Source organism: Acanthochromis polyacanthus, chromosome 18 (assembly GCF_021347895.1).
Source record: "Acanthochromis polyacanthus isolate Apoly-LR-REF ecotype Palm Island chromosome 18, KAUST_Apoly_ChrSc, whole genome shotgun sequence".
NCBI classification, from domain to species: domain Eukaryota; kingdom Metazoa; phylum Chordata; class Actinopteri; family Pomacentridae; genus Acanthochromis; species Acanthochromis polyacanthus.
The window spans coordinates 33,067,953-33,095,630 of record NC_067130.1 but is presented as its reverse complement, the minus strand read 5'-3'; the positions used below and the strand labels follow the sequence as shown (position 1 = coordinate 33,095,630).

General features: G+C 37.0%; 3 protein-coding genes across 43 annotated transcripts in view; 1 reads left to right on the top strand and 2 right to left on the bottom strand.

The window, feature by feature from the left end:
* The window catches only part of ptpa (protein phosphatase 2 phosphatase activator), a 25,786-nt gene extending 13,085 nt beyond the window's left edge, over positions 1-12,701 (bottom strand). The window contains 10 exon segments of the mRNA XM_022208457.2: positions 2,745-2,845; positions 5,368-5,492; positions 6,776-6,875; positions 8,313-8,430; positions 8,510-8,635; positions 9,334-9,371; positions 9,374-9,419; positions 9,666-9,763; positions 11,185-11,270; positions 12,582-12,701. Coding sequence (XP_022064149.2) covers positions 2,745-2,845; positions 5,368-5,492; positions 6,776-6,875; positions 8,313-8,430; positions 8,510-8,635; positions 9,334-9,371; positions 9,374-9,419; positions 9,666-9,763; positions 11,185-11,209 — 777 coding nt within the window. The 5' untranslated portion in view covers positions 11,210-11,270; positions 12,582-12,701.
* Positions 12,701-27,678, top strand: LOC110961007 (carnitine O-acetyltransferase-like). Of its 2 annotated transcripts, XM_022208455.2 has the most exons (14): positions 12,701-13,180; positions 16,385-16,675; positions 17,260-17,378; positions 20,025-20,078; positions 20,422-20,587; positions 22,276-22,450; positions 23,900-24,078; positions 24,387-24,487; positions 24,582-24,701; positions 24,961-25,083; positions 25,166-25,301; positions 25,516-25,578; positions 26,699-26,836; positions 27,079-27,678. In XM_022208455.2, exons 1-14 carry the CDS (start codon positions 13,154-13,156, stop codon positions 27,292-27,294), a joined length of 1,908 nt encoding a protein of 635 aa, XP_022064147.2. In that variant the 5' UTR covers positions 12,701-13,153; the 3' UTR covers positions 27,295-27,678. The 2 variants fall into 2 exon arrangements, with proteins under 2 accessions (XP_022064147.2, XP_051794376.1); XM_051938416.1 differs by lacking the exons at positions 26,699-26,836; positions 27,079-27,678 and having other exon boundaries at positions 13,032-13,180; positions 25,435-25,563.
* Positions 25,542-26,691, bottom strand: LOC110961009 (keratin-associated protein 5-4-like). 40 transcript variants are annotated; one of them, XM_051938428.1, is made up of 3 exons: positions 25,777-26,691; positions 25,717-25,746; positions 25,542-25,686 (listed from the first exon to the last, which is right to left on the bottom strand). In XM_051938428.1, the coding sequence occupies exons 1-3, from the start codon at positions 26,560-26,562 to the stop codon at positions 25,594-25,596; spliced, it is 909 nt and encodes a 302-aa protein (XP_051794388.1). In that variant the 5' UTR covers positions 26,563-26,691; the 3' UTR covers positions 25,542-25,593. The 40 variants fall into 40 exon arrangements, with proteins under 40 accessions (XP_051794388.1, XP_051794402.1, XP_051794409.1 ...); XM_051938442.1 differs by lacking the exon at positions 25,717-25,746 and having other exon boundaries at positions 25,777-25,866; positions 25,897-26,691; XM_051938449.1 differs by lacking the exon at positions 25,717-25,746 and having other exon boundaries at positions 25,777-25,866; positions 25,927-26,691.

The following is a 27,678-nucleotide window of genomic DNA, read 5'->3' as shown; positions in this document are numbered from 1 at the left end:
ACTAAAAATACACCTAAAAAAATGATTTATAATGTGTCCAAAATGATTTAAAACCTGTCTAAAATGACTTAAAACCTTTCCAGAACTACCTAAAATTGTCCCAAAGGTCTCTAAACTTGTCTAAGACGACTCAAAGTGACCTAAAGTACAATCCAACATTATTAAAAAATTGTCCAAAATTGCTTTTTTCCACTGAGAAATGACACAAACAGTCTCAAATGACAGAATCTGCCCAAGATTACTCCTAACAGCCTCAAAACCATCCCAGAACGATTTTAAAGTCGTCTCAAAGGACTTAAAACTTGTCCAAGACGACTCAAATGACCTAAAATATGTCCGACATTTTTCAGAATGAGTCCTAATGAGGTTCAGAAAACCCTAACCTAAAGTTTTATTGTTAGAACTAATAAAGCCAAACGGCTTCAGCTTAGAGCTAAAGGATGAACTGTATATGTGTATAAAATAAGCCGGGTTCAGCAGCAGTGGATGGAGGAAGAGGAAGTGGTGCTGCAGCGACGCCCTCCTTTACTTCCCTCCTTTTCCTCCAAACAAAGCTCCGGTTCCTGCTCTGGATCTGAACACAATCCTTCTGCTGCTTCCTTTTCCTGGACAGAACCTCCTTCAGCTGTCCGACGTTCGTTTACTGCGACCCACAAATCTGGGTAAAGTCTGACACAGCAGCACTGAATAAATACTAGATATTAAATATACACTTAACTGGGAAATTACACCGTTTTTACTGCGCTTAAACCAGTAAAAATATCATTATTCTACAGATTTCTGCACAAATTTAAAAGAAAAATGATGAATATTAGGGATTAAACAATGGTAAATCAGTTTATAAATTACAGATAATAACCAGCCTGTCACAGAAAATAAAGTCAAATCTGTACATCAAAAATCTGTTGTTTTTAGTCAACAGTAATTTGTTCTTTTTTCCGATTTAACTGTAAAATTACACAATTTTTTTCTGTATTTTAATTATTTTTTGGATATTTCCCCAAATATAAAAGAACATGTATATTAGTGACTTTTTTATTTTAAATCTAATAAACAAAGAAATAAAGTGTTATTTTACCGATTAATTGGGGGGGAAAAAAACAGGCCAACACAGCTTATAATGTTAATTTTAAAAAGAAAAAAAACTATCTGTAGTTTTATTAATATTAATTTGTCTTTTCATTTCTTCTTACTGCAGAATTAGACTATTTTTACTGCATTTATATCAGAAAAAAATATCAGTATTTTACACATATTTGATTTAATTTGAAAGAAATAAACACATTACATTATTCCATTACATGTACATTAAGGACTGAAAATAGTAAATTTTTTTTATTTTACAGATTTTTTCCAGTGTTGTTTAATTACAGAAAATAAGTCCTAGAAAATAATTATTTATGAAAATGATTTACCGTTTACTGTAAAAACAACCAAAACAAAACAAGCAAACATAAAAACATCCACATCAAAAATCAATAATAATTTGTTCTTTTTCAGTATTTAATTTTAAAATTACACTAATCTCAGGCCATTTAATTCTTAATTTTGAGGCGTGAAAAGTGGTAATTTATATATTTTTTGTTAAATTACAGATAATTCTAATAAATCCAGAAGTATTCATTTATATGCCAGCTGTAAAAACAAATAAAATAATTTAAATAACATCCACATCAAAAATATGTTGTGACCATAAAAACACACAGTTTGAACTTAAATTGAATCAGCTAAAAACGCAAATATTTGTGTTATTTTCACCACATTTTACAGCTTTGGAACATTATCGTATTCTTACGTTTTTTTTAAGTATTTAACAGAACATTTCCTGCCAGATTTCACCATTTTTTTGAGATTTAATAACTTTATAACAGCAGAAGAAAAAGTGTCTGAGAAAGTGTGAAGTGTTTTTTCCTTTTCCACCTCATTAATCAGATTTATTTTAATTTTCACTTCAATAATCAGTATTTTTACAAAAAATTTGGTCCTTTTTCTCAGTTTAACTGTAGAATTACAGCAAATTAAATTATTTTACTGTATTTAAATCAGCAAAATGATCTTTTTAACAGATACTGTTATTTGTCAGAAAAAAATACGTATAAAAATGGTAAAATCGTTTTGTTTGCTGTTATTTCACAGATTATCCTTATTTTGTTAAAAAAAAAAAGACCAAAACTGTAAAAAAAAATGTCCACAACTAAAAAACGTATTTGTTCTTTCACATTTAAATGTAAAATTACAGCAAATTACAGTTTTTATTGTTTTTCAACCAGCAAAATTATCCTTATTTCACAGACATTTGCTCAGATTTGAAAGAAAAATGATGTGTATCAAAGTTCAAAAGTGATAAAAGCAATTTTAATATTTAGTTTAACAATAATTCATTCTTTTACAACACATAACTCTAAAATTATGTTATTTTACCATCTAAAAATCATCAAAAACTAACAAAACTTTCATTGTATTTTATAGTTTTCTTCATATTACGGTATTCCGCCTTTGTTTATTTTTTTCTGGCACTTTTGTCGCCATTTTTCACAGATTTTTGTTCAGATTGTAGCAGGAAGACGTCATTAAATGATGCTTTAAATGTATTTTACCATTTGGACTAATTTGTGATAAACCTGTAATTTAACCTCATGTTGATTAAACCTACAGGCAGTCAGACGTTAGCTGTCTACAGGTAAAGGTGTGTTGGCAGCTGACTGTTTGGTGGGTAAAGCTCAGGGTGCGCTTGTTTTTCCCACCTCGTTGATGAACTTGATGCACTCCAGGAACATGTAGTCCTGGTGGTGCTCGTTCACCACCCTCTCGTCTATGAAGTGTCGAGGCTCCAGAGTGGGATGATCTGAGGGGAGATTCACCTGTTAGGTCACATGACCACCAGCAGGTGTCACCAAACATCTGGACATCTATCAAACAGCAGCAGAGACTGTTAAAGAATCAGAGCCTTTTCAGGTTCTTTTCATGGATAAAACTCCAACTCACATTTTTACATGAATGAAAACGAAACTGAAAGTAAACCTTTAAAATCCCCTCCTCTGATTATTCTACAGACTTTAAAGCTGTTCTTGGTGTAAATTCCAGTATTGATGATCTCAGTCTGACTAATTCCAGAATTAGAGGATTCTCTGATAAACCTTAAAGAGCAGACTGAGGGTCACAGTGCCATCTAGTGGTCAGACTGCAGATTACAACCACATGAAGGCGAAGTTATTATCAGGTTGTTTCATCTCCAATCATCAGGTTCCTTCTGCTCAGACCATCTCTGATTTACTTGAAACTGTTGTATCAATAACTATATATATTTAAAATGGTATCTGAGAAGTTTTAGCTTCATATATGAAAGACTTTCTGAGATAAAAGTATTTAAACATCACCCGCCGACCCGCTTTCATCAGGTTTATACTCACATTTGAATCTGATTCTGTTTGAACAACAACATCTGAGGAACTATTAGACTTTCTTTTGGGACATTTTAGATCTTAAACCTTCTACTGAGGTAAATCAACTGTGTTTTTAGATGTTTTTAAACAGGACAATCTCCACCACCAGTATACGTACCCTACAAAGTCTACTGGTTACTTCAACAACATCTGAGGAACTATTAAAGATAAAATCCTGAAAGTTTCTCTCTAATTTCTGCTTCTGTATGCTGAAGTAGCCTTAAGACTTGTAGGGAACGTAAACTTGTGGACAACCTCACATTTCAATAAAAGTCTGCTAAAAATGTCATTTGAAACTAAAATATCTCAGAAAATATTTCATGTATGAAGCTAAAATTTCACAGACATCTTTACAAATATCCAGAGTTTATGAGAGAACGTTTCAAGTAAATCAGAGATATTTCAACAGACGATTGTTCTTCGTCTTCGTCAAGCATTAAACACGGCCGATACCAAGTAATGCTTCTGCTTTATTATTTGTATTATTTGCTTCTTATTCGAGGAAACTACTGGTTTTGTTTTTGTGTTTATATGTGATCGTAAAACACGAGCTCCAGCTCCAGCTTAAAGCTCATATTTACTTCTAAACTCTTCGGGACAGCAGAATAAATCCACTAAAGTCCTCCAGAATCTGCAGACTTTCATTTTCCACATGTGGGTCACTCACGATGACACAGGATGACATCATGAAAGCCGTCCAATCAGAGAGCTACCCGTCAGAGCGCATGACTTCCTGATTACACCTCCTGGTTTGTGTGAATCATTGAGGATGAAAACTGCACTAGAAGTACAAGAAACTATGTGATTTATTGTTTAATTTGGTCTGATTTTATCTCTTCCAGAATCCAGGTTGGAACCAGACAGCAGATGAACCAGTTTAGTCGCATTTTTTAGGGTTTTACATGAGAGGAACGGCTAAAAAGATGGAATTATAAGACTTTAAAGTGTATTTTCTGGCAGCAGCAACACCTTAAGTCAGTGTTTGGTGTTAGACTGAGGACCTCTAGTGTTCAGAATCAGCAACTACACTAAAAATATGCAAAAAAACAGAAGAAAAGCAAACAAAATGTGAAGTGAAATCCATCTGAAATGGACAAAATTTTACAGCTTCTCCATTTCTGATTTCCTGAATTTTTATAGAGCATAAAATAAGGATATTTATGGAGATATATGTGAAATTATAGCTTCATATATCTAATATATTCCAAGATAAATGTTTTTAAAGTTGTTTGTCGACTCACTTTCAGCGTTTCTTTAAGGCTGTTTAAACAACAAAATATGAGGAAATATTAAAAATAAAAAAGTGAAATTTTTTCTGTTATTTCTCATAAATGCAGCAACTAAAAGTAGAAAAGCAATAAGACAAAAATACGATGCATTGCTTAAAAACACTAAGATTAATGAGAATAGCACAAAATAAAGCGATTATATCTGAAATACTGCAGATAAAATGAAATATTGTAGATTACATTGACACATTAAACACAAAAGTGAAATATCGTTTTACTCTGCAGGTCTGATTAAAAAAAAAACGCCAAAAATAAATAATTTGCAGGGACCAGATTCGGTAAAAAACAAAAAAATCTGCAGTTTTCGTTGTAACTGAGAAGTTCGACATGATTCGGTTGCGACCAACGTCTAAATTAAACTAATTTAACAATCATACGACGGATTTAGAGTGAAAAAGTTTGAAAGATTCCCAAAAGTTGTGCTTGAACTTTGATACAATCAGAATGTAGACTAAGAAACGTTGAGTAAATAGTGGATTTTCCTCTTTTCCTCGTAGTTTTCAGCTCTTTCAGATCCGTTTTTAGCTTCTTAAACCACCAAAGCATCTTACTTTCTTTGTCTTTGCATCTAACTGTGGTAAATGTTCAGAAGTTTTCCCTGCAGAGTTCATTAAAGTGTATTTTGAGGGTCTTACCGATGAACTGGGAGCTGCCCCAGATAAACGGCAGAAACTGGAAGTCGTCCAGCCCCCAGACTCCTTGGCTTCCGGCCGGTTCCATCCTGTAGGTCCTCTGCAGCTTCCGCATCACCGACAGATACCTGGAGATGGAAATTAAAACTAAAGTAAACCCCAGAGGAAGAGTGAGGCCAAAGACAGAACGAATTTAAAATCGTCTGCTTCCTTCTGCCTCGAACTCTGGATATTTAAAACTGTATCTGTGAAGTTTTCTGTTGCTACGCTCATTAAACTTACATTTAATCTGAAATATTGCATACCTTTTTAATTATCTGTATTTTATGCGATAAAACTTTGGAACAAACCTCAGATGGTGAGGAGAAATCGTTTTAAAAATTTGATGATTTAAGATGAAAAAATCGACACTACTGTATTGTGCTGCAGTTATGTTCAGAAATGATCTGCTTTTGTTGAATTATTTTAAATCCTAACAGAAATATGAATCAGAATGACTGAACAGGTGACATTAATTTAAGTCTAAATACATCTATTCTCAAATTTACAGTTGGTTTTACTGCGCAAAACAACATAATTTATTAAAAATAATTTAAAAAACCACGTCGATACAGTTTTAGTGATGCATCGTGTTATACCATCCCTCTAAAAACAGAACTGTCACTTCCTTACTTGAGTTTATAAAGCTGCTGAGGCCATAAAATACAGTTTTAAATTAAAAATAAAAATACTGTTACTCTGTGAATTCTGATGATTTTTTCTATAATATTTTTAAATCCTATTTCACTTTATTTTATTTCAGATTTATTTTGTTTTTATTTTTCATTTACTTTCAATTTATTTTATTTATTTTAATTTCATTAATTTCTTTTTTTAAAAATGTATCCTATTTTATTTTGTTTAATTTATTTTAACTGAATTTCATTTTATTTTTTTAATTTCTATTTATTCAAGTCAATTTTATTATATTTCACTTCATTTCATTTTATTTAAATTCTATCAATAATTTTTTTCATTTTATTTTATTTTTATTTAATTTGTCCTTCATTTTATTTGATTTCATTTGAATTTAATGTTATTTTACCTTCACTTTACACCCTCATATTCTGCACTGTTTTATTGTTTACCCCTTTATTAAATATATAATTACCCTCTGCGGATTAATAAAATGGTCTAAATCCAAGTCTTTGCTCAATATTTTGATAATTATGCTAATAATAGAGCTAATTTTTGTTGGAAATGAGAGCTTAAAATAATTAGAAAAAGTGATTTCAGATTTAAATTATGATGCTTTGAGCGTTGAAACTCCCTCAGATGAAGTCAGTGAGAATAAAACTGCAGAAAAGGTTTAATGAGAAGCTGTTTTACACATAAATGTAACTTTATTCTCATAATAACAGTAAGAACTGACCGGTTAAAGACTTTGAAGACGATGGCCAGCTGATCGTCCACTCTCAGAGCTCCCACTTTACAGAGGCAGCAGAGAAACGCTGCGAAAGCCGCTTCATGACCTGAGAACACAAAAGAATTCAAAGATAAAGAGCTGCAGCTTTCTGGATTATCATGAATAAAGCCTGATCATTTTAAAACTAAACTACTTTTTACTGCTGCTCCATGAAAACCCAAACTTTAGGACCAAGTTGAATGTCTGAAAAAACCACGCTGTTTTCACACTTTTCCCTGTTATCGTAGATCTTTATAGTATAAACTGCAAAAACTAAACTATTTACAGCTTTAAGACTATAAGTACGTAGAAGTAAAGTACGACTGAGGAGGAATAAACCCCTAAAATCATAACCTGTTTGTTTAAAACACTGTTTGGGTGGAAAAACTTTAAAACTACAAGTAGTTTGTCACAAAGTAGTATTTTAATGAGAAAACCTTTAGAACTACAAATACTTGGACAAAACGTAGTATTTTCAGTAAAATGAGGCCTTTAAAACTTACCTTGTTTGGTACAAAAAGTAGTATTTCAGGTAGAATAAACCTTTAAAACTGTTAGTACTTGGTCAAAGTGTAGTTTGTTGGTTGAGTAAAGCTCTAAAACGAGAAGCACTCGACCAGAAAGCAGCATTTTGGTTAAATAAACCCTTAAAACTATCACTGCTTCTAAACTATTTTTGGATTGAATAAACGTTTAAAATCGCAGAAAACTTGTCCTAAAGTAGCATTTTGGATGGAGAGCACCTTTAGAACCTCACGTACTTGGACAAAAAGAGGTATACCTCCTGTCAAAGGTTTTGAGACACTTTCTCATTTAAATAAATTAGAACCTGTCTCAAAACTTTTGACAGGAGGTGTATTCTGACTGAGGGAAACTGAAACCACAACTGGTTTAATAAAATAGAAGCATTTTAGGCAGAATAAAATCTAAATAATGCATTACATAGTAGTATTTTGAGTGGAATAAACTTTTAAAACCATAACTTGCGTGTTAGAAAACACTGTTTGGGAGGAATAACCTTTTACAAATACAACTATTTAGTTAATCAGTATTGATTAGAAAGAAGTATTTGATTTTAAATCCTAGATTATTCCTTAAAAAGTAGGATTTTGAGCAAATAAAACCTTTAACACTATTAGTAGTTGGGCACAGAGTGATGTTTTGGACAGAAAATTTAGCATTTTCAGTGAATTAAACCTTTAAAAGCAGATTTTGTCTGGTAACAGTGGTGTTTTGGTTGGAAATAGAGACTAAACTAAAACATCGCACATTTCACTGACATATTGGACATAAAAGTGAAATATTTTGTGTCAAAGTTGAATGTCAGACAGGATATTGAACCAGCCTTTGATAAGCTACAGTAAATGACATTAATCTTACAGTGAAGGACTCCATGTCTGATGTTTTCACTGTGATTCCTGTAAATGGATTTCCATCTTAAAGTCTTTGTTGCACCAGACTCCCAACATTTCAACCATAATAACCCAAAGTAAACCCCGGTTACCGGTTCCGTAGTCTATCCTGGTCGAGTTTCCAACAGACTCCTTCAGATAAACGGCGATTTCTGGAGCTGCTGCAGCTTTTTCAGGCGGTAACACCGTCGACACCAAAGCTTCTGCTTCCTGCAGACCAACACAAACGCTGTTAGCGGCCGGGCTAACACAGGAAATGAAAGGTGAGGGGTTAAAGAGTGACACTGACCTGGTCTAGCTTGGAGAACCAGGTTCTGTAGGCTTTATTACCGAAACGTGACGGCTGGTCCACAGGAGGAGTTTCATTTATCCATCGATCCAGAGTCTCTAGGAGATCTAACAGCTTCTCCACCGTCTGACAGCAACGACACAGAGCTGAATGAGGAACTTAAAACTACTACTGCTGGAACACAAAGCGGTGTTTTGGGTGGAATAATCTTATAAACATTAACTGGTTTATTAGAAAGTAAGATTTGGGTAAAATTAAATCTTTACAACCATAAATAACTGGCCAAAAAGTCCAGGTTGGGGGTAAATAAACTTTTAAAACCAGAACTAATTTGTTACTAGGTCGTATTTTGGATGGGAAAAACGTTAAACCTGTAAGTCCTTGGACAAAAAGAGGTACTTAGAGTGAAATATATCCTTCAAACCATACTTTGTGTGGAAAAAAGTAGCATTTTGGTTGGAGTAAACCTTTAAAGACGTAAATAATTTGTCAGAAAGTAACATTTTGGGTTGAATAAACCCCTGAAACCATAACTTATTTGTTAGAAAGTACTTTTGGGTGGAATAAACCTTTAAAGCTATAAGTAGTTGGACAAATAATAGTATTTTGGATAGAAAAAAAAAATTAAAACCACAACTTGTTTGTTAGAGAAGAGTACTTTGTGTGGAAGAAAACTTAAAATCTATAATTTATTGCACAGGAAGCAGTTTTAAGTGGAATGAACCTTTAAAACCACAACTTGTTTATTAGAAAGCACTAGTTTGGTTGAAATAAAGAATAAAAATCACAACTAATTTGCCATCCAGAGCAGAACTAAAGCTTACCTCAGAAACTTTATATTCACAGGTGAGTTTTTTCCCTTCACGCCTTCATTCAGCGTCAGAATGAAGCCGATGTAGTCAGCGTAGGCCTGCAAGGAGGGAAAGGAACACTTTTACTGACTTCACATGGATTTAGGGCTGACCATTGTCTGGTCAGAAAATAAAAATAGAATTGTGTAAAAAGTACAAGAAATCATCTTTACAGTCACATGAACCGACCTAAACAAAGCCTACCACCATTTCTGAATTTATTTAATGCTAGGATTTTCTGGTAGTTTCATTCACATCATACAAAGCTGATAAAAATCGCCACTTTATTTGGATTTTAAAGCGACCTGAGAGCGTTTCCACTTCCCCATGTCGGGCACCATGCTGATCTCTTTCTTGGGCACCATGAAGGCGACTTCAGCCGCTTCATCCTCAGGAGCTGATCCTGGAAACAAATTACTTCCTCTTATTATTCATGTGTGTGGATTACATTAAATATTTAGAGATTAATCCAGTTTTTAAAGGCAGATAACATCCCTGACTTTAAACCACAAGTCATCTTAGTTCAGGTTCGTTCCACATTCAGCCCAATTTTATCTCCAGTGAGCAGAAGAATCATAGCATAATAACGGATAAATAACGACATTTCATCCACATTCAGCCTCAGTTTATCATTTCCACATTACAGATTCCAGATCACAGAGTTTCTACAAAGGAACACATTTAGTCACCTGGAACTGAACCAGAGAGGATTTTACTTCAAAAAAGCCAAAAAACAAACAACAAAAATAAGACAAAGGTTACAAAAATGAGACTAAATATGAGACAGACGACAAAAATGAAAGGAACATCTTTACACACTGTGTCTTCGCTCTATATTATACATTTTTTCACATTATATATTACAGATATTTTTATTATCTCGTTCCAAGTCTTCAGTACATTTTAGTGTGTTTTGTTAAATAGTTTTGTGACAGAAATATGTGTCAAGGGACTTCTAGTGAAATAAAATGAATAATAAATAAAATAAATACATGAAAACAACTGCACATGAAGGTAGATTTAAAACCAGGATTAAAGACTGCACTGCTGTTGTTCTGTTTGTTTTCTTGTTATTTATCCTCAATAATTATTCTAAATTTAAAACGAATTTAATTCAGAGTTTGAATTAACGCAAATCTGAACCAAATGTATTATATTATGATTATACGCAAATGTGAATTAAATTTAAATAAATAAAGGTATAAGAGAATTCCAGGTGAGGTTTAATCCAAAGAAAACACGTTTTAGTGATGCATCGTGGGAAATGTAGGCTTCAGTGTGTTTGGGGGCATACAACTAAATAAAAACTAAATCAGTTTTGACGATTATTTTGAAAGTCTGTCCTTTGTATCCCGGTTAGCTTTATGAAAACACATCAGAATGTCAACAATAACAACAGCTACATTAATAACACAGATAGCTAGAGTTGTCTGTAGCATCAGTTTGTGTTTAGATTGTTTATGTGCTAAATAAAACACTAAAATCCAGATATGCAGCCCGGAAACTGCCTCCTTCAGGTGAGTTTACCTGTTAGCCAACAGCTCAGACTGACAACAGAACTAAACTACATTTACATTTTAAACTTTAGGCTCCAAACACAGAGCTAGTCCAGATAACAGCTGATCCTGAACCAGTTTTACTTTAGCTGTAGCTCCGGACAGCGGCTCGGTTCGGTCCCGGTTCAGCCGCCCAACATGAAGTTAGTTACCCGGTAGCAGTGGGGTGTAAACGCTAACGGTACCAGCGTTAAAACGGCTGAGAGTCAGGAACAGAAGTAGGAACAGAAGTTCCTACCGCTGAGCAGAAGCATCTTCTCTGCCTTACCTGACTGCTGCTCCGTTTCCGCCATGGCGAGGCTCACGTTCTTCTTCGTGTTTTTTTTTAAAGCGGCTGCGACTCATCACCGCCCCCTGCAGGTTGACAGGTGAAGCGGCGCAGCAGAAAAATACACCTGCTGACATTCTACTTAAAATCATCACATATTTAGAAAAAAAATCTGCTTCACCATCTGTTTTACCTGAAAATTTTACAGCACAAAATACAGATATTTGTGATATTAAATTTTACCTTCATTTCAAAAATTTTTGAGATAATGTTTTTAGTTGCCCTTTGACCCACTTTCAGCACATTTTTTCTTGCATCGAAATTTCAGTCTGAAAGACGATATCTCAGGAATTATTAAAGATTAAAAACCTGAATTTTTCACTGTTATATCTCATAATGGCATTGACTCAGAATCTAAAATATTGGAGAAGTAGATTACATAACCTCTGACTATTGATGAATTGAAATATGTAAACAAAATTAAAGACATCACGAAAACTTCCATATTTGAGCACATTAACAAAAAAATTAACAATCCAGAAATCAACTAGTAATATTTTCTGAATCACTTGTAGCTGCAGGTCACAATAATACAAAACTAAACATATAGAATACTTTAATATGAAATATTTGGTCACAAAATGAGAAATTATGTTATTTTTATTGAACTTTCAAAACTGAGCAGGTTTGACAAGTTGTGCCACAAAATAAAAATATTGCTATATATCATATGTATGGACATATTATTTTCTATTTTTGACCCCACTTTGTAGTCATAAACATTATTTGGAGACTTGTCATGTGGTTTTGGAACATTTCTTTAGCAATTATCACTATATTCAGTCATCCTAATTATATAATATCCTTGCTATGACTGTAATAAACGACATTTCTGGATGGGTTTTGATATTTAAAAAAACATAAACATATAATTTGCGATTATCCTCTGGGCTCCAATCTATAAAACTCAACTCTTATGAATGAAATCAAGTAATTTTAAGCATTAATAACATTTGCATTACAATCTAGGAGCTGCTGTCACTTTCTAGACAAATGGAAAACTTACTTTCATTAGTTAAATTGGTACTTTGAAGCTATTTGGACGAGTAACTCTTCTTGTTTCTGCCAGATTAACAGCTGAATGATATCAATGCCATTTGCATTATTATTTTTCTTAGTAATTTGTGCAATATCAGTTCCAGTTTCCTGTGCAATATTTCATTTACATGTAGAATATGTCAATTTACAGTGCAATATTTAATATTTTCAGATGCAATATTGCATTTCCTTGTGTTATGTCACTCTACTACCTTAGAATTATCACTTATTTGCTTCTATTGTAGTCTTACTCTAGCTCACTTTGTTTATTTTGGCACCACACCACACACTTCACTTACTTGCAGCTATATCAGTTTTACTGTTGGCCTGTAATAGTAAGTCACACCCTCCAGCTTATTTATGGCAGCAGAACACCAGGCGTTTATAGCGGAGAAACTCTGCCCAGACATTGTTTCCAGCCGCTGGACTCGGAGCTGAGTCTGACCCACTGGACCAGCCAGCTAACAGCTAACACTAGCTAACTTCACTTATTCTGACTGGTAGAAGTACGGCTAGCTAACGGCTAAAAGCTAACCCCAGCTTGAGTTGTAGTGATCGGTAATACACCAAGCTAACGGCTAACGGCTAACGGCTAGCTCCGGCTGGATGTCAAGCTTCTCTCCGGTGTGTCTGACCGATAGAAAAGCTAACTAACGGCTAAAAGCTAGCCCCAGCTACAGTTTTAGTGATCGGTAAAACAGCAAGCTAACGGCTAAACACCATCCAGAGTTGTTCTGACCGCTGAAGCACCGAGATAACTGCTAACCCCGACTGGACTTGGACCTCGTCTGACTGATAATACAGCTAAGCCCCGGGCGGAGTTGGACTCCTCCGGACCCCGTGTGAACCTGTGGGCGGAACCGGGAACAGTATGTGGGGCATTTGCAGCAGAACGGTGGTGAGTAACGGAGCTTAACCTGACAGACCTGTTTATTCTGGATAACGGCCAACTTTATCACCGATGTCATGATTAATAACAACGACTTTGATACCTATATTCTCCATTATTACACAGTGTAGTTATAATTAGTTAAAGCTAGTTCGCTAACTGATGCTAAGCTGGGGAGGAATTCCTGCTAGCTCGCTGTTAGCACACTTAGTTACCTCGTATTGACTTGAGGCAGCTAGCTAATGTTTAGCTCACCCAACTGGGTGAAAGGTGAGTTTATGATGAGCCAAGATTAAACATAGTCAAAAGGCACTATAGGGCAAACGAGGCTGGTGTTCTAATTGGTTTAAGCCTGTGTGCGTCTAAGTTTGTAAAAACAGAGTTATAAACTGGTAAAAAAAAAAAAAAAAAGAGAAGATAATAAAGCTGTAACGTAAAATAACTTGTCTTTAGACTGTTAAAGATTCTGTAGCGCACAAGCTAACAGTAAAGTAAGCTGTAGGAAACCGAATTAGGGTTTATTTTATCTTAAATCATCAGGATACTTCTGCTCCACCTTCTGTTTTGCTTTACTTGTCATTAACTGTGTCTATTTTGGTTCGAATAGAATAGAATCACTTTATTCATCCCCCAAGGGAGATGCAGTGAATGCAACCTGCTAAATTTTAGCTTTATAGATCAAAAGCTTTACAAAATATTTAGTAAACTCTGCAGAAAGAAATGAGACAACAAGCTGTCAAGGACAACGGAGAAGGAAAAAGTACCTCCCTTGCAATATATTTGCTAATTGGGTTTCATTTTCACCCTTAAAAACAATATTGAAAGCTCAGAAATACCTCCAGAGTTTATGTAAATATCTGTTATTTTCTGCAGCACATCAAGCAAATATGTTAAAGGACAGAAAACAAGAGAATTTTTCATCTAGTTTGTTGACCTGTGTGCAGATAAGACACATCTGGGCTCCAATAAATAAGTTGTTCACAGAGGAAAATAACCGGTGCATTTACTACTTTTCTTTTTATTACATTATGATGATTTACCCATGAAAATGCAAGGCAGAGGTACATGTTTGGTGTCTGCTAGAACCATAAAAACATTATCTAGATAGCAAAACACTTCTGGTACAGTTCGTTGAAGTCTTTTTTGCTACATGTAGGAGAAATGCTGCTTAATGATTGCTAATTAAAGGCTCTACATTGTGTGTAAAATTGTCTGTCGTGGCTCTACATTCTTAGAAAAACACAGCAGAGTCACACAAACAGCAAACAAAACTTTACTCCAGTGAGACGTCTGCAGGAAAGTCGAGATAAGAGTAACTTTATCGATTCCTGTCTGGACAGATTCCCGGTTACAGCAGCTAAATACGAATGAAACATAGTAAGAAACAAGACAAGAACTAAAAAAGAGTAAATAAACATGTAATAAAGACAATGTACACCTTTTTCTGTACCTTTATGACACGATGGATAAATATACTCCTGTTGTAGGACAAATACGGTGCCATGTTATGTTTGTAACTAGTTATAGAAAGAAAAACTGTTCTATTTTTCAGGAAAATGTGTTATGATAAAATTCTGAAAAGAAAGCAACTTATTATGAGGAAAACTGCAATATTTTCAGAGAAAAAACTGTGTTATACTGTGAGGAAAAACTGTGTCACCTAATTAGAAATGAAGTCTACTTTTTGGAGAAAAAGCAGCATCATTTCAAGAGAAAAGCTACTGTTACATACGGAGAAAAAATTGTGTTATGAGCAAAAAGTGTTATTTTATGAGATAATATTGCATTATATTAAGAGAAAAACTAATCATACTTCATGAGAAAAACCTGTGGTGAATTAGGAGACAAAACTCTGTTTCTGTATGAGGGGGGAAAAAACAGCGTCATTTAATAGAAAAACAAGTGTTACTTCATCAAAAAATCTAGGTTACATTATGAGAAAAAAATTGCCTTATTTTGTGGAAAGAAGTGCATTATTCCTCATGGTAAAAACCATTCTTGCATTATGAGAAAAAGTGAGAAAACTGCATTATTTTTTGACAAAAAAAGTGTCAGATTATTGGAAAAACAAGTCTTTCTTCATGAGGAAAAACCAGTGTTATATTCTGGGAAAAATGGTTTTACGTCATGAGACAAACCAGTGTTACATTGTGAAATAAAACTGTTTTATATTATGAGGAAAAAACGTGTTGTGTAATGAGAATAAGTTGTTATATTATGATGAGAATCGTGTATGTTATGAGGCAAAAGCAGTGTTATATTATGAGAAAGAACTTATGTCAAAAAACCTTGAATGAGTAAAAACTGTTTTGACAAAAGCTGTTATATTACAAGAAAAAATGTGGTACATAATATGATTAAACAGTGTCATGAGAAAAAGAAACTGTTGTATATGACAAAAACTTATGACAAAAAAATCTGTTTTTAAAAGAGAAAAAAATTTATATTCTGAGGCAAAAGCATGCTTACATAGTGAGAAAAAATGGTAATGCTGTGACAAAAATGTGTTTTATGAGAAAAAACGGTTATGCTATGACAAAAATCCGTTATATCATGAGAAAAAATGTTATGAGGCAAAAGCAGTGTTACATTATGAGAAAAACTGTTATGACAAAAAATGTGTTGTATGAGAAAAAACTTATTTTATGAGGCAAAAGCAGTGTTTCGTTATGAGAAAAAAACTGTTATATTATGACAAAAAATGTGTTATTAGAAAAAACTGTTTTTTATGAGGGAAAAGCAGTGTTTCCTTATTAGAAAAAGTGGTGTTACGTTATGAGAAGAAATGTGATATTTAATGAGAAAAAACAGTGACATGATGACATGTTTTTTTCTATATTAAGGCAAAAGCAGTGTTATATTATGACAAAAAAACTGGTTATGAGAAAATGTTATGAGAAAAAAGTGTTGTATGAGGGAAAAACTGTGGTATATGAGGAAAAAAGGCTATGTTATGAAAAAATCTGTATTGTATATGAGAAAAACATTTTACATAATAAGAAAAAGAGTTTTCCATAATGAGTCAAATTATCCATCACATCTAAAAGATTCTGCTTCACTATAACCTGTTTTTTTTAGCTCATGAGGAGTTTGGCTTCACTGCAGGAGACGTTTTAATCAGATGTGATGAGAATCTTCTTTGGTGTTTCTGTCTGCTGTGATTTTCACCTTTAACAAACTAATCTGACTTTAATAACTTCTCCTGTGGTGAAGGTGGCGATGCCGAAGCCCTGTGGCCTCCTGAAGCCCCGTCACCTGGTGAAGCCGGTGTCGGCCACCCGGGTGGCGGGTCGCTATAAGAGCCACCAGGAGGGGCTGCCCAGCCTGCCGGTGCCCCCCCTGCAGCAGACCTGTGAGCGCTACCTGACGGCCCTGGAGCCCATCGTGGAGCCAGAGGAGCTGAACAACACCAGGAAGCTGCTGGAGGAGTTCCAGGAGGCCGGAGGACTCGGAGAGAAGCTGCAGAGAAGCCTGGAGAAGAGGGCCGGGAAGACGGAGAACTGGGTCAGTTCAGACAGTTTCACCCTCCTGTTGTCCTCGTTTACAGGCACCAGAAAATCTTGTTTCCTTGCCTGAAAAAAAATCAAAAATTCAACCAAAAAAGTTCCTAAATGTCTGAAAATTTGCAAAACTTTCAGGAAGAAAATTCCAATAATTCCATCCTGACCTCCTCCCTACACATTTGACTTTAAATTCTTCTCCTCCATAATCAGATTATTTGATCCATTTGTCCAATATTACAGATTCTAAATCAATGACATGATGAGAAATAAGAGAAAAGTTTAGGTTTTTGTCTTTAATAGTTCCTCAGATGTTCTTCAAAGAGACTCAGATTTAATGTGAGAAAAACCTGCTGAAAGTGTGTCGACTGCTGATTTTTAAAGAAACTATCTCAGGAAGTATTTGAGATTTTAATCTGAAATTTCACAGATATCTTCATAAATATCCAGATTTTGTGCTCTAAAAATTCCAGTGAAATCAGAGATGTCTGATCAGACGGATCCTGATGATTTGTGATGAAATAACTCATTTAGAGAACGTTACTTCTGTTGATGTCAGTCTGCATTTGTGTTTCTGGCTGCTCCCAGCTCTCAGCTTGGTGGGTTCAGGTCGCTTATCTGGAATACCGGCTGCCTGTCGTGGTTCATTCCAGTCCCGGGTTGGTTTTACCTCGCATGAACTTCAACGATAAATCAGGACAAATCAGGTAAAATAACGTAAAGATGTTCAAGATTAGATTGGTTGTGACGACAGTTTTCCTTTAATTCCCGATGGATCAGAATCTATTTAAAATGCCCTCAGTTACCCTGTTCACCTGTGGAACGCTCCAGACAGGTGGTTTCTGAGCAGTCTTCAACTTTCCCAGTCTTTTGTCGTTCCTGTCTCGGCTTTGTAGCGGTACTACGTTATGATTTGTTGCTCTCGTTATTAATAATTGGGGCACCACCCTAGATCTCTAGGGAAAAAATTAATATTAATAAAAAATTAATATTCATAAAAATTTTGATCAATCTCATATCAAAAAGTCTTGAATCCTCGTTTAAATTGACCACATTCTACACAAAGAAACACAAGACTGTAATTTGGTCTATAATGAGGTATTTATTAACTATTCTATGAAAATAATGACAAGTGAACTATGTACAAGGTAGATATGGTGTGTGTGTGTGTGTGTGTGTGTGTGTGTGTGTGTGTGTGTGTGGAATGTGGGAGTGTGTGTGTGGTGTGTGCATGTGTGAGAGATGTGGAAGTAGGTGTGAGAGAGAAGGAAATATGGTGAGGATTAGCCAGAGCTAACCTGACGAGGTAACCGGTAATTTGGATTAAGAATTCTAATGATTTGTAAGAGAATAAATTGATTAAATTAATTAACTGACCAAGCTGTTAGTACATCACCCATAGAATGGAATCGGAGCAAACTCAGCTGGAGTTATTGAAGTGAACCGTCATGGGGCTGGGACGTACGGGGCCTTCAGATTATGCACACGGTCTGGACCGGCAGGTTCGGAACGGTGCGTCGTCGTCGTTGTGGCCACGCCTTGATGTCCTGCCGCAGGTTGATCGGTTCTATGCAAAGACCTGATCCAACAGGTCTCCGAAGTTCTCAGCTGAGTGCTTAAAAATGATGGTTCTCAGGCTTTAGCCAAGAAAAACGGGTGTTGATGAAAAATTGTCAAAATTAAGAAAAATAAATGCTGGTTCTGAATCGGTTCTTCAGATTAAAACAAATAACGAGCAAAATGTCTCCTTAAGTTACAAAAATGTTAAAAGATAAATAGTTAACAAACTTAGATGGTGAGGGAATTTCAAAGATAGAAAAAACGCGCTTTAGGTAAGAAAATAATGAGAGAGACTTTGGTTGGCCTCTCAGGAAGAGAGGGGTAAGAGAGTGGGTCGGTAAGAGAGAGCAAAATGTGGGCTACGGCTGACTTTATCTGTGGGTCCAGCTAAGGGGAGGACCTGGGCGGAGAGAGAGAACTTTTAGGCGCGAGTCTGGTGGAATTTGGAATCTCTTTGTTCTCACACAGTAGAGAAGAAAGAGGAATCCAGAATGGATTAAAATATGACATTAAACGCGCAAAACACGATCTGTCTATCCCACCATATTCAGTTGTGTGGAAGTGAAATGTGTAGATTAATACATATGTTCATATGATGTGAATCATTTCATTCATAACTATATGTTTATGTTTATGACATTAAAAATATGTATCACAGTGAGAATATAACAACAAGTCAGAGATTTGGTAACAGGTAAATACAATGGTCATCATTCAACCTAAATGGAGAGGAAATTCAGAGATTAATAAGGGAATTCATTCCAAAATCATAGTATCCTGGGGAAGAAATGATTAACATCACAAATTAATAAATCGACTTCTATCAGACATGCAAATATGATCTTCAAATATGACATAGATGAAACACTGTGAGTAACTGTGGTAAATCTGGAAAAACCAAATGCATATAGAAATATTAATTTGGCAAGTGTTTTTGTTTAAGTTCAGTTCCAGTCTCTTTGTTTCAGTCAAAGAGAGAGAGAGGGTGACTCCAGCCTTCAGCCATAAAGTTTTACGACTTGTTATCTGATCTGTGGAATGCAGAGACGTCTCCGGCTGAGGGTCTCCTGAAGCTGAAAAGGGATTTTAGCATGAAAGTTCATTAAACAAACGTCCATAGCATATAATTGAAAGTCATTGTCTTTTAAAAAGAAGAAGTTATTCCAGGGGTTTAAATGTTCACAGGAGCTCCATCCTTCTGTGAATGAAAACCTACAGAAATACAAATGTCTCACTCCTCCTATAGAGACGGGTGTTGGTCAGTGCTGAAGAGAGAGACAGCTTATCTGAGTTTTGATCAGCTCAGGAATTCCAGGGCCTTTGCAGTCTTGCTACAGCTTTTATGGAACGTGTCGCAGGCATCCAAATCAAAATGAGGGAATATTTACAAAAAACAACACACTTCATCAGTTTGAACGATAAATATCTTGTCTTTGTTGTGTATCAGATTGAAAATAGGAAAAGATCTGTTTTTATTTGCATTTTACACAACGCCCCAGCGCCTTCTTTGGAATTAGAATTTCTATAATAATATTTATAACTCCAGTTACATTTTTACTCAAATTTACGACCACTTCCTGTGTTTCTGCATCGTCCACCTCCACTGTGCTGGGATTAATTCTGTTTGCTAAAAGTGAGTTTTTCATCGATGTGATCATCTACTACTGACTTTCTAGAACTCCTTCAGAGGACTCATAGGTGTCTTGGTGGCCTCTCTCACTAGTCTCTGTCTTGAAATTAATTTTAACTTCTAAATTTTAACATTTAATTAATTAATAATGTTCTCTCTGTAGATTCGCTGCCAAACTGATTGCAGGCGTTTTGGACTTCAAGACGATGATTGACAAGTGAGTAGTTTGATGTTTGTGTTTTCGTGATTCAACTTTTATTATTATAGTTTGCAAAATTAATTCAATAGAACCAGTTTTGTTCAACAATAGGCCAGAATATTTCCAATAAATGTCAGTTTTTGCTTAAAGACTGTATATTTTAAGCAGAAAATGCAGATAAATCACATGTATTTGCTTTTTTTGGACACAAATATAAAAACGTCTTCCTTAAAGTGTTTTTAGAAAACTCTCCTGTTAAACCTCTTTTTTCTGCTCATCAGCAGCTGTAGGTGGTTTTAATTCTTCATAAATCTCGTATATCAGACTCCATATTGGATGCTATTGTTGGTGTGTTTTCCAGTGAGACGCTGCCGGTGGAGTATCTGGGAGAGAAGCCGCTGTGCATGAACCAGTACTACGAGGTTCTGTCATCGTGTCGGATTCCTGGTCTGAAGAGAGACTCGGTGGTGAATCACGCCAAGAGCTCCAGACCCCCGAAACACATCACTGTTGTTCACAACCACCAGGTGAAGACCTTCAGATCATCCGGTTCTTTCTGCCTGACTGTCTCTGCATTCACTGGAAACTTTTCCTTCATAAACTCTGGAAATTTATAAAGATATCTGTCAAGTTTTTGCTTCATGCATCGAACACTTCAAGAGATAAAAAGCAAAACAGGATTAACAGATCTGCTCGAGTGCAGTCAGTTAGCCGCTCCTTAGCTCGTAAAGCGCAAATATACAAAGGACAAATTGTTAAAAAGTCATTCTTTGTGTTTTTGTGAAACAAAAAAAAAACTCATTTTAGTGCAGTAGAAGCTCAAAGAACCTTTCAGTTCAGCCAAATTACGAAAAAAATCAGACTTTCTTTGGACAACTGTTTGCTTGCTTCATCAGGACATAAGTTCATCTTCAGGTTCTTTCTGCTCGACCGTCTCTGCATCTACTTCAAACTTTTCTATTTTAAACTACAGATATTTATAAAGTTATCTGTGAAATTTTAGCTCAATATGTTAAATACCTTCCAAGGTAATTTATTTAAAAACTCTCCGCTCACCCACTTTCATCAGGATTTTTCTCACATTTAACTCTGAGTTTGTTTGAGCAACAACGTCTGAGGAACTTTTAAAGATAAAAATCTGAAATTTTCTCTGTTGTTTCTCAGAATGTGTAATATTAGACACCAGATCAACTAACCGCTGATTATAGAGGAGTTGAAATATGAAAAAAAATCATAAAAACTCATGAAAAGTTCTAACTTTGAGCTCATACTGATTAAAAAAAAGATTATACAGAAGTCAACTAGTGATATTTTCTGTACCACATGTAGCTGCAGGTCACAATAATACCAAACTTAACATGTAGAATACTTTAATATGAAATACTTGGTCAGAAAAGTAGAAAATAAATGGTTATATTTATTATAGCACTTTTATCCAAAGCGCTTTACATGATATGTCACATTCACACACTGATGGCAGAAGCTGCCATGCAAGGCTCTAACCACGACCCACCAGGAGCAATTAGGGGTTCGGTGTCTTGCTCAGGGACACCTCGACATGAGCACGACGGGCCGAGGATTGAACTGGCAACCTTCCAGTTACAAGACGGCCACTCTACCCACTGAGCCATGCCGCCCCCTAAAATAAGTTATTTCCTTTGAACTTCCGTAACCGATTGAACAGGTTTGACAAGTTGAACCATAAAAAGCAAAATTTTCGTAGATCATCTGATCCAAGTTGAGTTCTGGAGATTACAATTGTTCTCTAAATATTGGAGATAAAATAAATAAAATATGTCAGGTTTTTATCCTTAGTAGTTCCTCAGATATTGTTGTTCAAACAGACTCAGATTTAATGTGCAGCAGTTGAAGTAACCAGTAGACCTTGTAGGGTTCATATTCTCATTGTGCCTGTACAAAACTTCAGTTTTTCTATCTGTACATATTTGATCATAGCGGCATTTAAACACATTTTCTTACAGATTGCCTTTTCCACATTTAATGAAATCCACCAGAACTCCCACTGTTTTAGTGGGTGATGATAGTTTCCTGTTACCTCAGTTTAAATCAGAAACTTTGGGATCAAAGATGAGATTATAAAGTCAGAAAAAATGACTAATCAGAGCAGACAAAGGCTTGCAGAAAGCTGTTATATTTACAGCTACACCTCTGATTTTACCTGGTTGTTTGGTTGTTTCTTCTTCTTGGGCTCCAGTTCTTCGTCCTGGACGTCTACAACAGCGACGGGACTCCGCTGACTGCAGATCAGCTCCAGGTTCAGCTGGAGAAGATCTGCAAGGCTTCTTCAGAAACCAGCTCCGAACCCGTCGGCATCCTCACCACCCAACACCGAGACTCCTGGGGAAAGGCCTACCAGAACCTCGTCAAGGGTGAGGTCACTCAACGGTCCTGCAAGAACTAAAACAATGTAAAAAAGGTTTAAGTCCTAGTAGATGCCAAAAAAGTGAACTTTAATCCTGTAAACACCATACACTCCTGTTGCAGACTGGTGTTATTGTAGGGAACTTCGTCACTGTGGTGAAAACAAACCAGTCCGATTCATTAACGCCGGCCAACAATGCAGGAAATGTAACGTTTTATACTCACTGTTGCAGCCCTCGGTTCGAATAAGCACAGCGCGGAGGTTCGACTGGTATCACATTTATTTCCAAAGTACTGTGAAACTAAAAACACAAACAAATTTTCATTTACTTTGACATTTCATCATATTCATCAGGTAACAATATTAAAATGCACAATTATTACAACTCCAAACAACAACCAAAAAAAAAAGAAACAAATATACAAATAGCCCACCTCTCTTCGCCTACCAAGGGTGCACACTTGATTACGGCCTGGTGCTGAATGACTGGCCCACGGTTGATTGTGGACAAACCACACTCCACAACAACCTCCACATAAAGCAACCAAAAATAAGTAAATTCCCACTCAGCTCAGCTTGATTACTTTCATTTAGTTCTGGTTAACTTACTTAATTCCTGCTTCCGACCGCAGCACAGTTGCACAGCGACATGAATGGCATGACATGAATGGCGTGTGACAAACTGTGTGCCTTCTTCAATAGGCTGGGCTACCCCGGAACATGAATAACAAGAAAAGAACCAACACAAATAGCCGCTCGGCCCAGCTGGACACTTACACTCACTTCAACCTTTATTTAACCAGGAAGGGTCTTTTTTGAGGTAAACTTGGCCAAGAAAGTCAACAAACTATAAATATTAGAAAACTGAGCACTTTTGAATAACCTCTGGGTTTCAAGGGTTTAAGACTGGAGAAGCAGCTGCACTCTTCAGTTATCTTTTAATCGGAGACAAACTGACAAAGCTTTAGCGTTTCTGAAGGTCAGTCCAGAGCAATTCCCTGATGCCCTGAATAGTAGAAATTCAAACAGCTGATAGAAGTAGTAAGAAAGACTTTCCCCAGTATGTCTTCATTAATAGAACCATACCAGTGGTGCTTAATGGAGGCCAAGAAACCAGATAAGTTTACATAATTTCACTTTTGAACTTGAAATTCTGATGATTAAAGTCTATCTCAAACATGACACACTGGTTCACAACTTTAGGTACTGTAGTGGCAATTTCAAGAGTACAAAAATGTTGGATTTCCTGCATTTTTGGTTGTCGTCTGTGGTTTGTTTCCACCGCAGTGATGGACTCATCACCAGGACATACTCGGTGTTTCATACTACGACACTAGAACAGTGTTATATTTGCATTTGTAGACTTCATACTTGAATAAATCTGACTCTGATCCCTACTAAGGCGTGTATATTTAGATGGAGTGTCTGTTTTTGCGGGTTTCGTTGTGTCGTCCAGATAAGACCAACAAAGATTCGGTCTCAGCCATCCAGAGGAGCATCTTCACTCTGTGTCTGGACGGAGCGACACCTCGAGTGTCGGACGATTTGTATCGCAGCTGTGCAGCCGTCCAGATGTTGCACGGAGGAGGGAGTCGGTGGAACAGCGGCAACCGTTGGTTTGACAAGACGCTGCAGGTGGTCTAATCTTATACATACATGTATATGCTTATTTAAAGGGCGTCTATTCGTCTTGAGTTGTGAGACGGGTTCATCCAAATCTGAGAGACCTTGAGGTAGAGTAGAAGCAAAAAACTTATAAATGCACCCAGATGCCAGTCCACGCAACTAAAGTTAATTCTAGTTCCCCCTCATTGAAACCAGGCTTTGTACAGTAAGATTTTTACCTTTAGAATGAATGTACAGATCTGTAAATGCTCAACATGTACGTAGAGTCAGTGAAAACAGTGCTTTTTTGTTTTTTATCTTGCACATCTTTCTTCCAGTTCATTGTTGGAGAAGATGGAACGTGTGGTGCTAACTATGAGCACGCTCCAGCTGAAGGTCCGCCCATCGTGGCCTTACTCGACCACGTTGTCGAGTTCATGTAAGTAAACCACATATCATTCAGGCCGGGAGGTTTTCTGTGGCTTTGGGTTCCATCCGATGTTTCATGTCTTTCATCTCGTTCGTCCCACCAGGAGGAAGCTGGAGTTGGGTCAGTCCACCACCGGGTCTTTACCTTCGCCTCAGAAACTACGATTCAACATCACAGCTGAGATCAGCAAGGACATTGAGGAGGCCAAACACAGCATGAACATGTGAGGAAGAAACATTTAGAATTCATACTTAGAGTAGCTGTAAGAAGTATTCACCCATTGTGGAAGGGGTCATAGGTGTCTTGGTGGCCTCCCTCACTAGTCTTTGTCTTCTTCAGAGGAGTAAACTTTCGTCTAAAATGACAAAGAAATTAGACCGTGATTCAATGTTGAAATGCTACAAAAAACAAACACTACTGTGCTCTTCATGTCATTAGGGATAAAAACCGGATGCTAATGTTCTAATATTTTCCCTCCTCAGACTGGCCGATGACCTGGACATGAGGGTTAAAGTGTTCGGCCACTTTGGAAAAAATGTCCCTAAAGCCCACAAGATGAGCCCAGATGCCTTCATACAGGTGGCGCTACAGCTGGCCTACTACAGGTTAGGAAAGTCACGTCTTTTTGATTGAACACCAGGTATGTTTCAGAGTTTGCCGACAGTTTTCCCTGCTCTGTTCCTACAGGTTGTACCGTCACTGCTGTGCCACCTATGAAAGTGCCTCCCTGCGGATGTTTCGACTCGGTCGTACAGATACAATCCGATCAGCCTCAAGTGCCTCGGCTTCCTTCGTCAAAGCCTTCGATGACCTCAGCAAGCAGGTAGGAGGCCATCTTCTGCTGAACCGATCAACTCAAAATACAATCCAAACTCTGGTATTGCAGAGTTCACAGTACAACTGTCAGGCTACACACTGCCTAGAATACAAGAATGAGTAATATTTTGATGTTGCAGGTTCGAGGAAACCTTTCAGATATACTTCTACTCCGTTTACCTCCAACCTGCTAACTAACGTCTACTTCCTGTTTTGGACAGAACACAGAGAAGGTCAGTCTCCTGGATAAAGCTGTCAAAGCTCACCGGACGTACACTAACATGGTGAGTCTTTACTGATCAGGAAGGAACTGGTGAACATGATGCTGCCACCTCCATGCTTTCATGACATGATGCTGCCACCTCCATGCTTTCATGACATGATGCTGCCACCTCCATGCTTTCATTACATGATACTGCCACCTCCATGCTTCCATTACATGATACTGCCACCTCCATGCTTCCATGACATGATGCCGCCACCTCCATGCTTCCATTACATGATGCTGCCACCTTCATGCTTTCATGACATGATGCTGCCACCTTCATGCTTTCATGACATGATGCTGCCACCTCCATGCTTTCGTTACATGATACTGCCACCTCCATGCTTCCATTACATGATACTGCCACCTCCATGCTTCCATGACATGATGCCGCCACCTCCATGCTTCCATTACATGATGCTGCCACCTCCATGCTTTCATGACATGATGCTGACACCTTCATGCTTTCATGACATGATGCTGCCACCTCCATGCTTCCATTACATGATACTGCCACCTCCATGCTTCCATGACATGATGCTGCCACCTTCATGCTTTCATGACATGATGCTGCCACCTTCATGCTTTCATGACATGATGCTGCCACCTCCATGCTTTCGTTACATGATGCTGCCACCTCCATGCTTCCATGACATGATGCTGCCCCCTCCATGCTTCCATGACATGATGCTGCCACCTCCATGCTTTCATGACATGATGCTGCCACCTTCATGCTTTCATGACATGATGCTGCCACCTCCATGCTTTCGTTACATGATGCTGCCACCTCCATGCTTCCATGACATGATGCTGCCACCTCCATGCTTCCATGACATGATGCTGCCACCTCCATGCTACTATTACACGATGCTGCCACCTCCATGTTTTCATTACATGATGCTGCCACCTCCATGCTTCCATGACATGATGCTGCCACCTCCATGCTACTATTACACGATGCTGCCACCTCCATGTTTTCATTACATGATGCTGCCACCACCATGCTTCACTCTAGGGATGTCATTAGCGACGTAGCTGCAGCACAATAGAGTACATCCACTCTATGTCCCTCTTTTTGAAAATACTGAACATCAAGTTACTTAAAAATGCAAACAAATACGTTTTCCCGTCTTTTCCAGGCGATCAGCGGCCAGGCCATAGACAGACATCTGCTGGGCCTGAAGATGCAGGCGATGGAGGAAAACATTTCTGTGCCTGATGTTTTCAAAGATGCTGCGTATGCTAAAGCCTTACACTACAAGCTCTCTACGAGTCAGGTATGGACCAGGAAGAACCGTAGAAACGAAAGTAAAGTGAATATCAGTAATGTTCAAATAATCAGGATCCTCTGATCAACCATGACTGATTTGCTTGAAACTTTTGTCTACCAAGATCAGTTTTTAAATAAAAATGCAGGTGATGAAATGAGCCAATAGATGGATGGATGCAGATGGACCGCATGGAGGTAGAACTGAAGCTGCTTTGCTTTATAACTATGACATTCTCGTTTCCTTCTCAGGTACCGTCTAAGACCGACTGCGTCATGTGCTTCGGTCCGGTCGTACCCAATGGTTACGGCGTCTGCTACAACCCCATGGACGACCACATCAACTTCGCCGTGTCGTCCTTCAACACCTGTAAGGAAACCAACTCAGCACATCTGGCTGGGGCAGTGGAGGAAGCTCTGCTGGACATGAGGACACTGTTGGAGCAAACACCAAGAGCCAAACTGTGAAGATGTTTCCTGTCCAACCTCTGCTACTGGTTTGAACGTCCTGGTTCTAGACGACCCAGTTAGTGGTCAAAGCCAGCACTGAGTTTTCTTCCTAGATTACACATGATCACGTGCACTTTAAATGATGCTGAGATTCCTGCTGCATTAAGACTGATCACACGCAGAATTTCTGTTTCAAACCTAAACCTAGACGAAGATCCTGTTTACAGCAGAGAACTTCTGTTTGCCAGTAGAATCATCTTCTGATGGATGTAAATGGATGTTTTCTTGTCAACTAATGACCTGATGAGTCCAAGAACCAACAATCACTGAGTTCTAGAGCAATTAATCAATCTAACAAATATTAAATGAGATTTTTAATAAAACTTTTCTGATGAATCTTTA

Coding starts and splice junctions, on each gene's coding strand:
- LOC110961007 (XM_022208455.2), top strand. CDS start 13,154: ATGTGGGGCATTTGCAGCAGAACGGTG. Junction 20,079..20,421: donor TTCAAGACGATGATTGACAA/GTGAGTAGTTTG, acceptor TGTGTTTTCCAG/TGAGACGCTGCCGGTGGAGT. Junction 26,837..27,078: donor ACAAGCTCTCTACGAGTCAG/GTATGGACCAGG, acceptor TTTCCTTCTCAG/GTACCGTCTAAGACCGACTG.
- LOC110961009 (XM_051938419.1), bottom strand. CDS start 26,562: ATGGTGGTGGCAGCATCATGTAATGAAAACATGGAGGTGGCAGCATCG. Junction 25,657..25,686: donor CATGTAATGAAAGCATGGAG/GTGGCAGCATCA, acceptor GAAAGCATGGAG/GTGGCAGCATCATGTCATGA.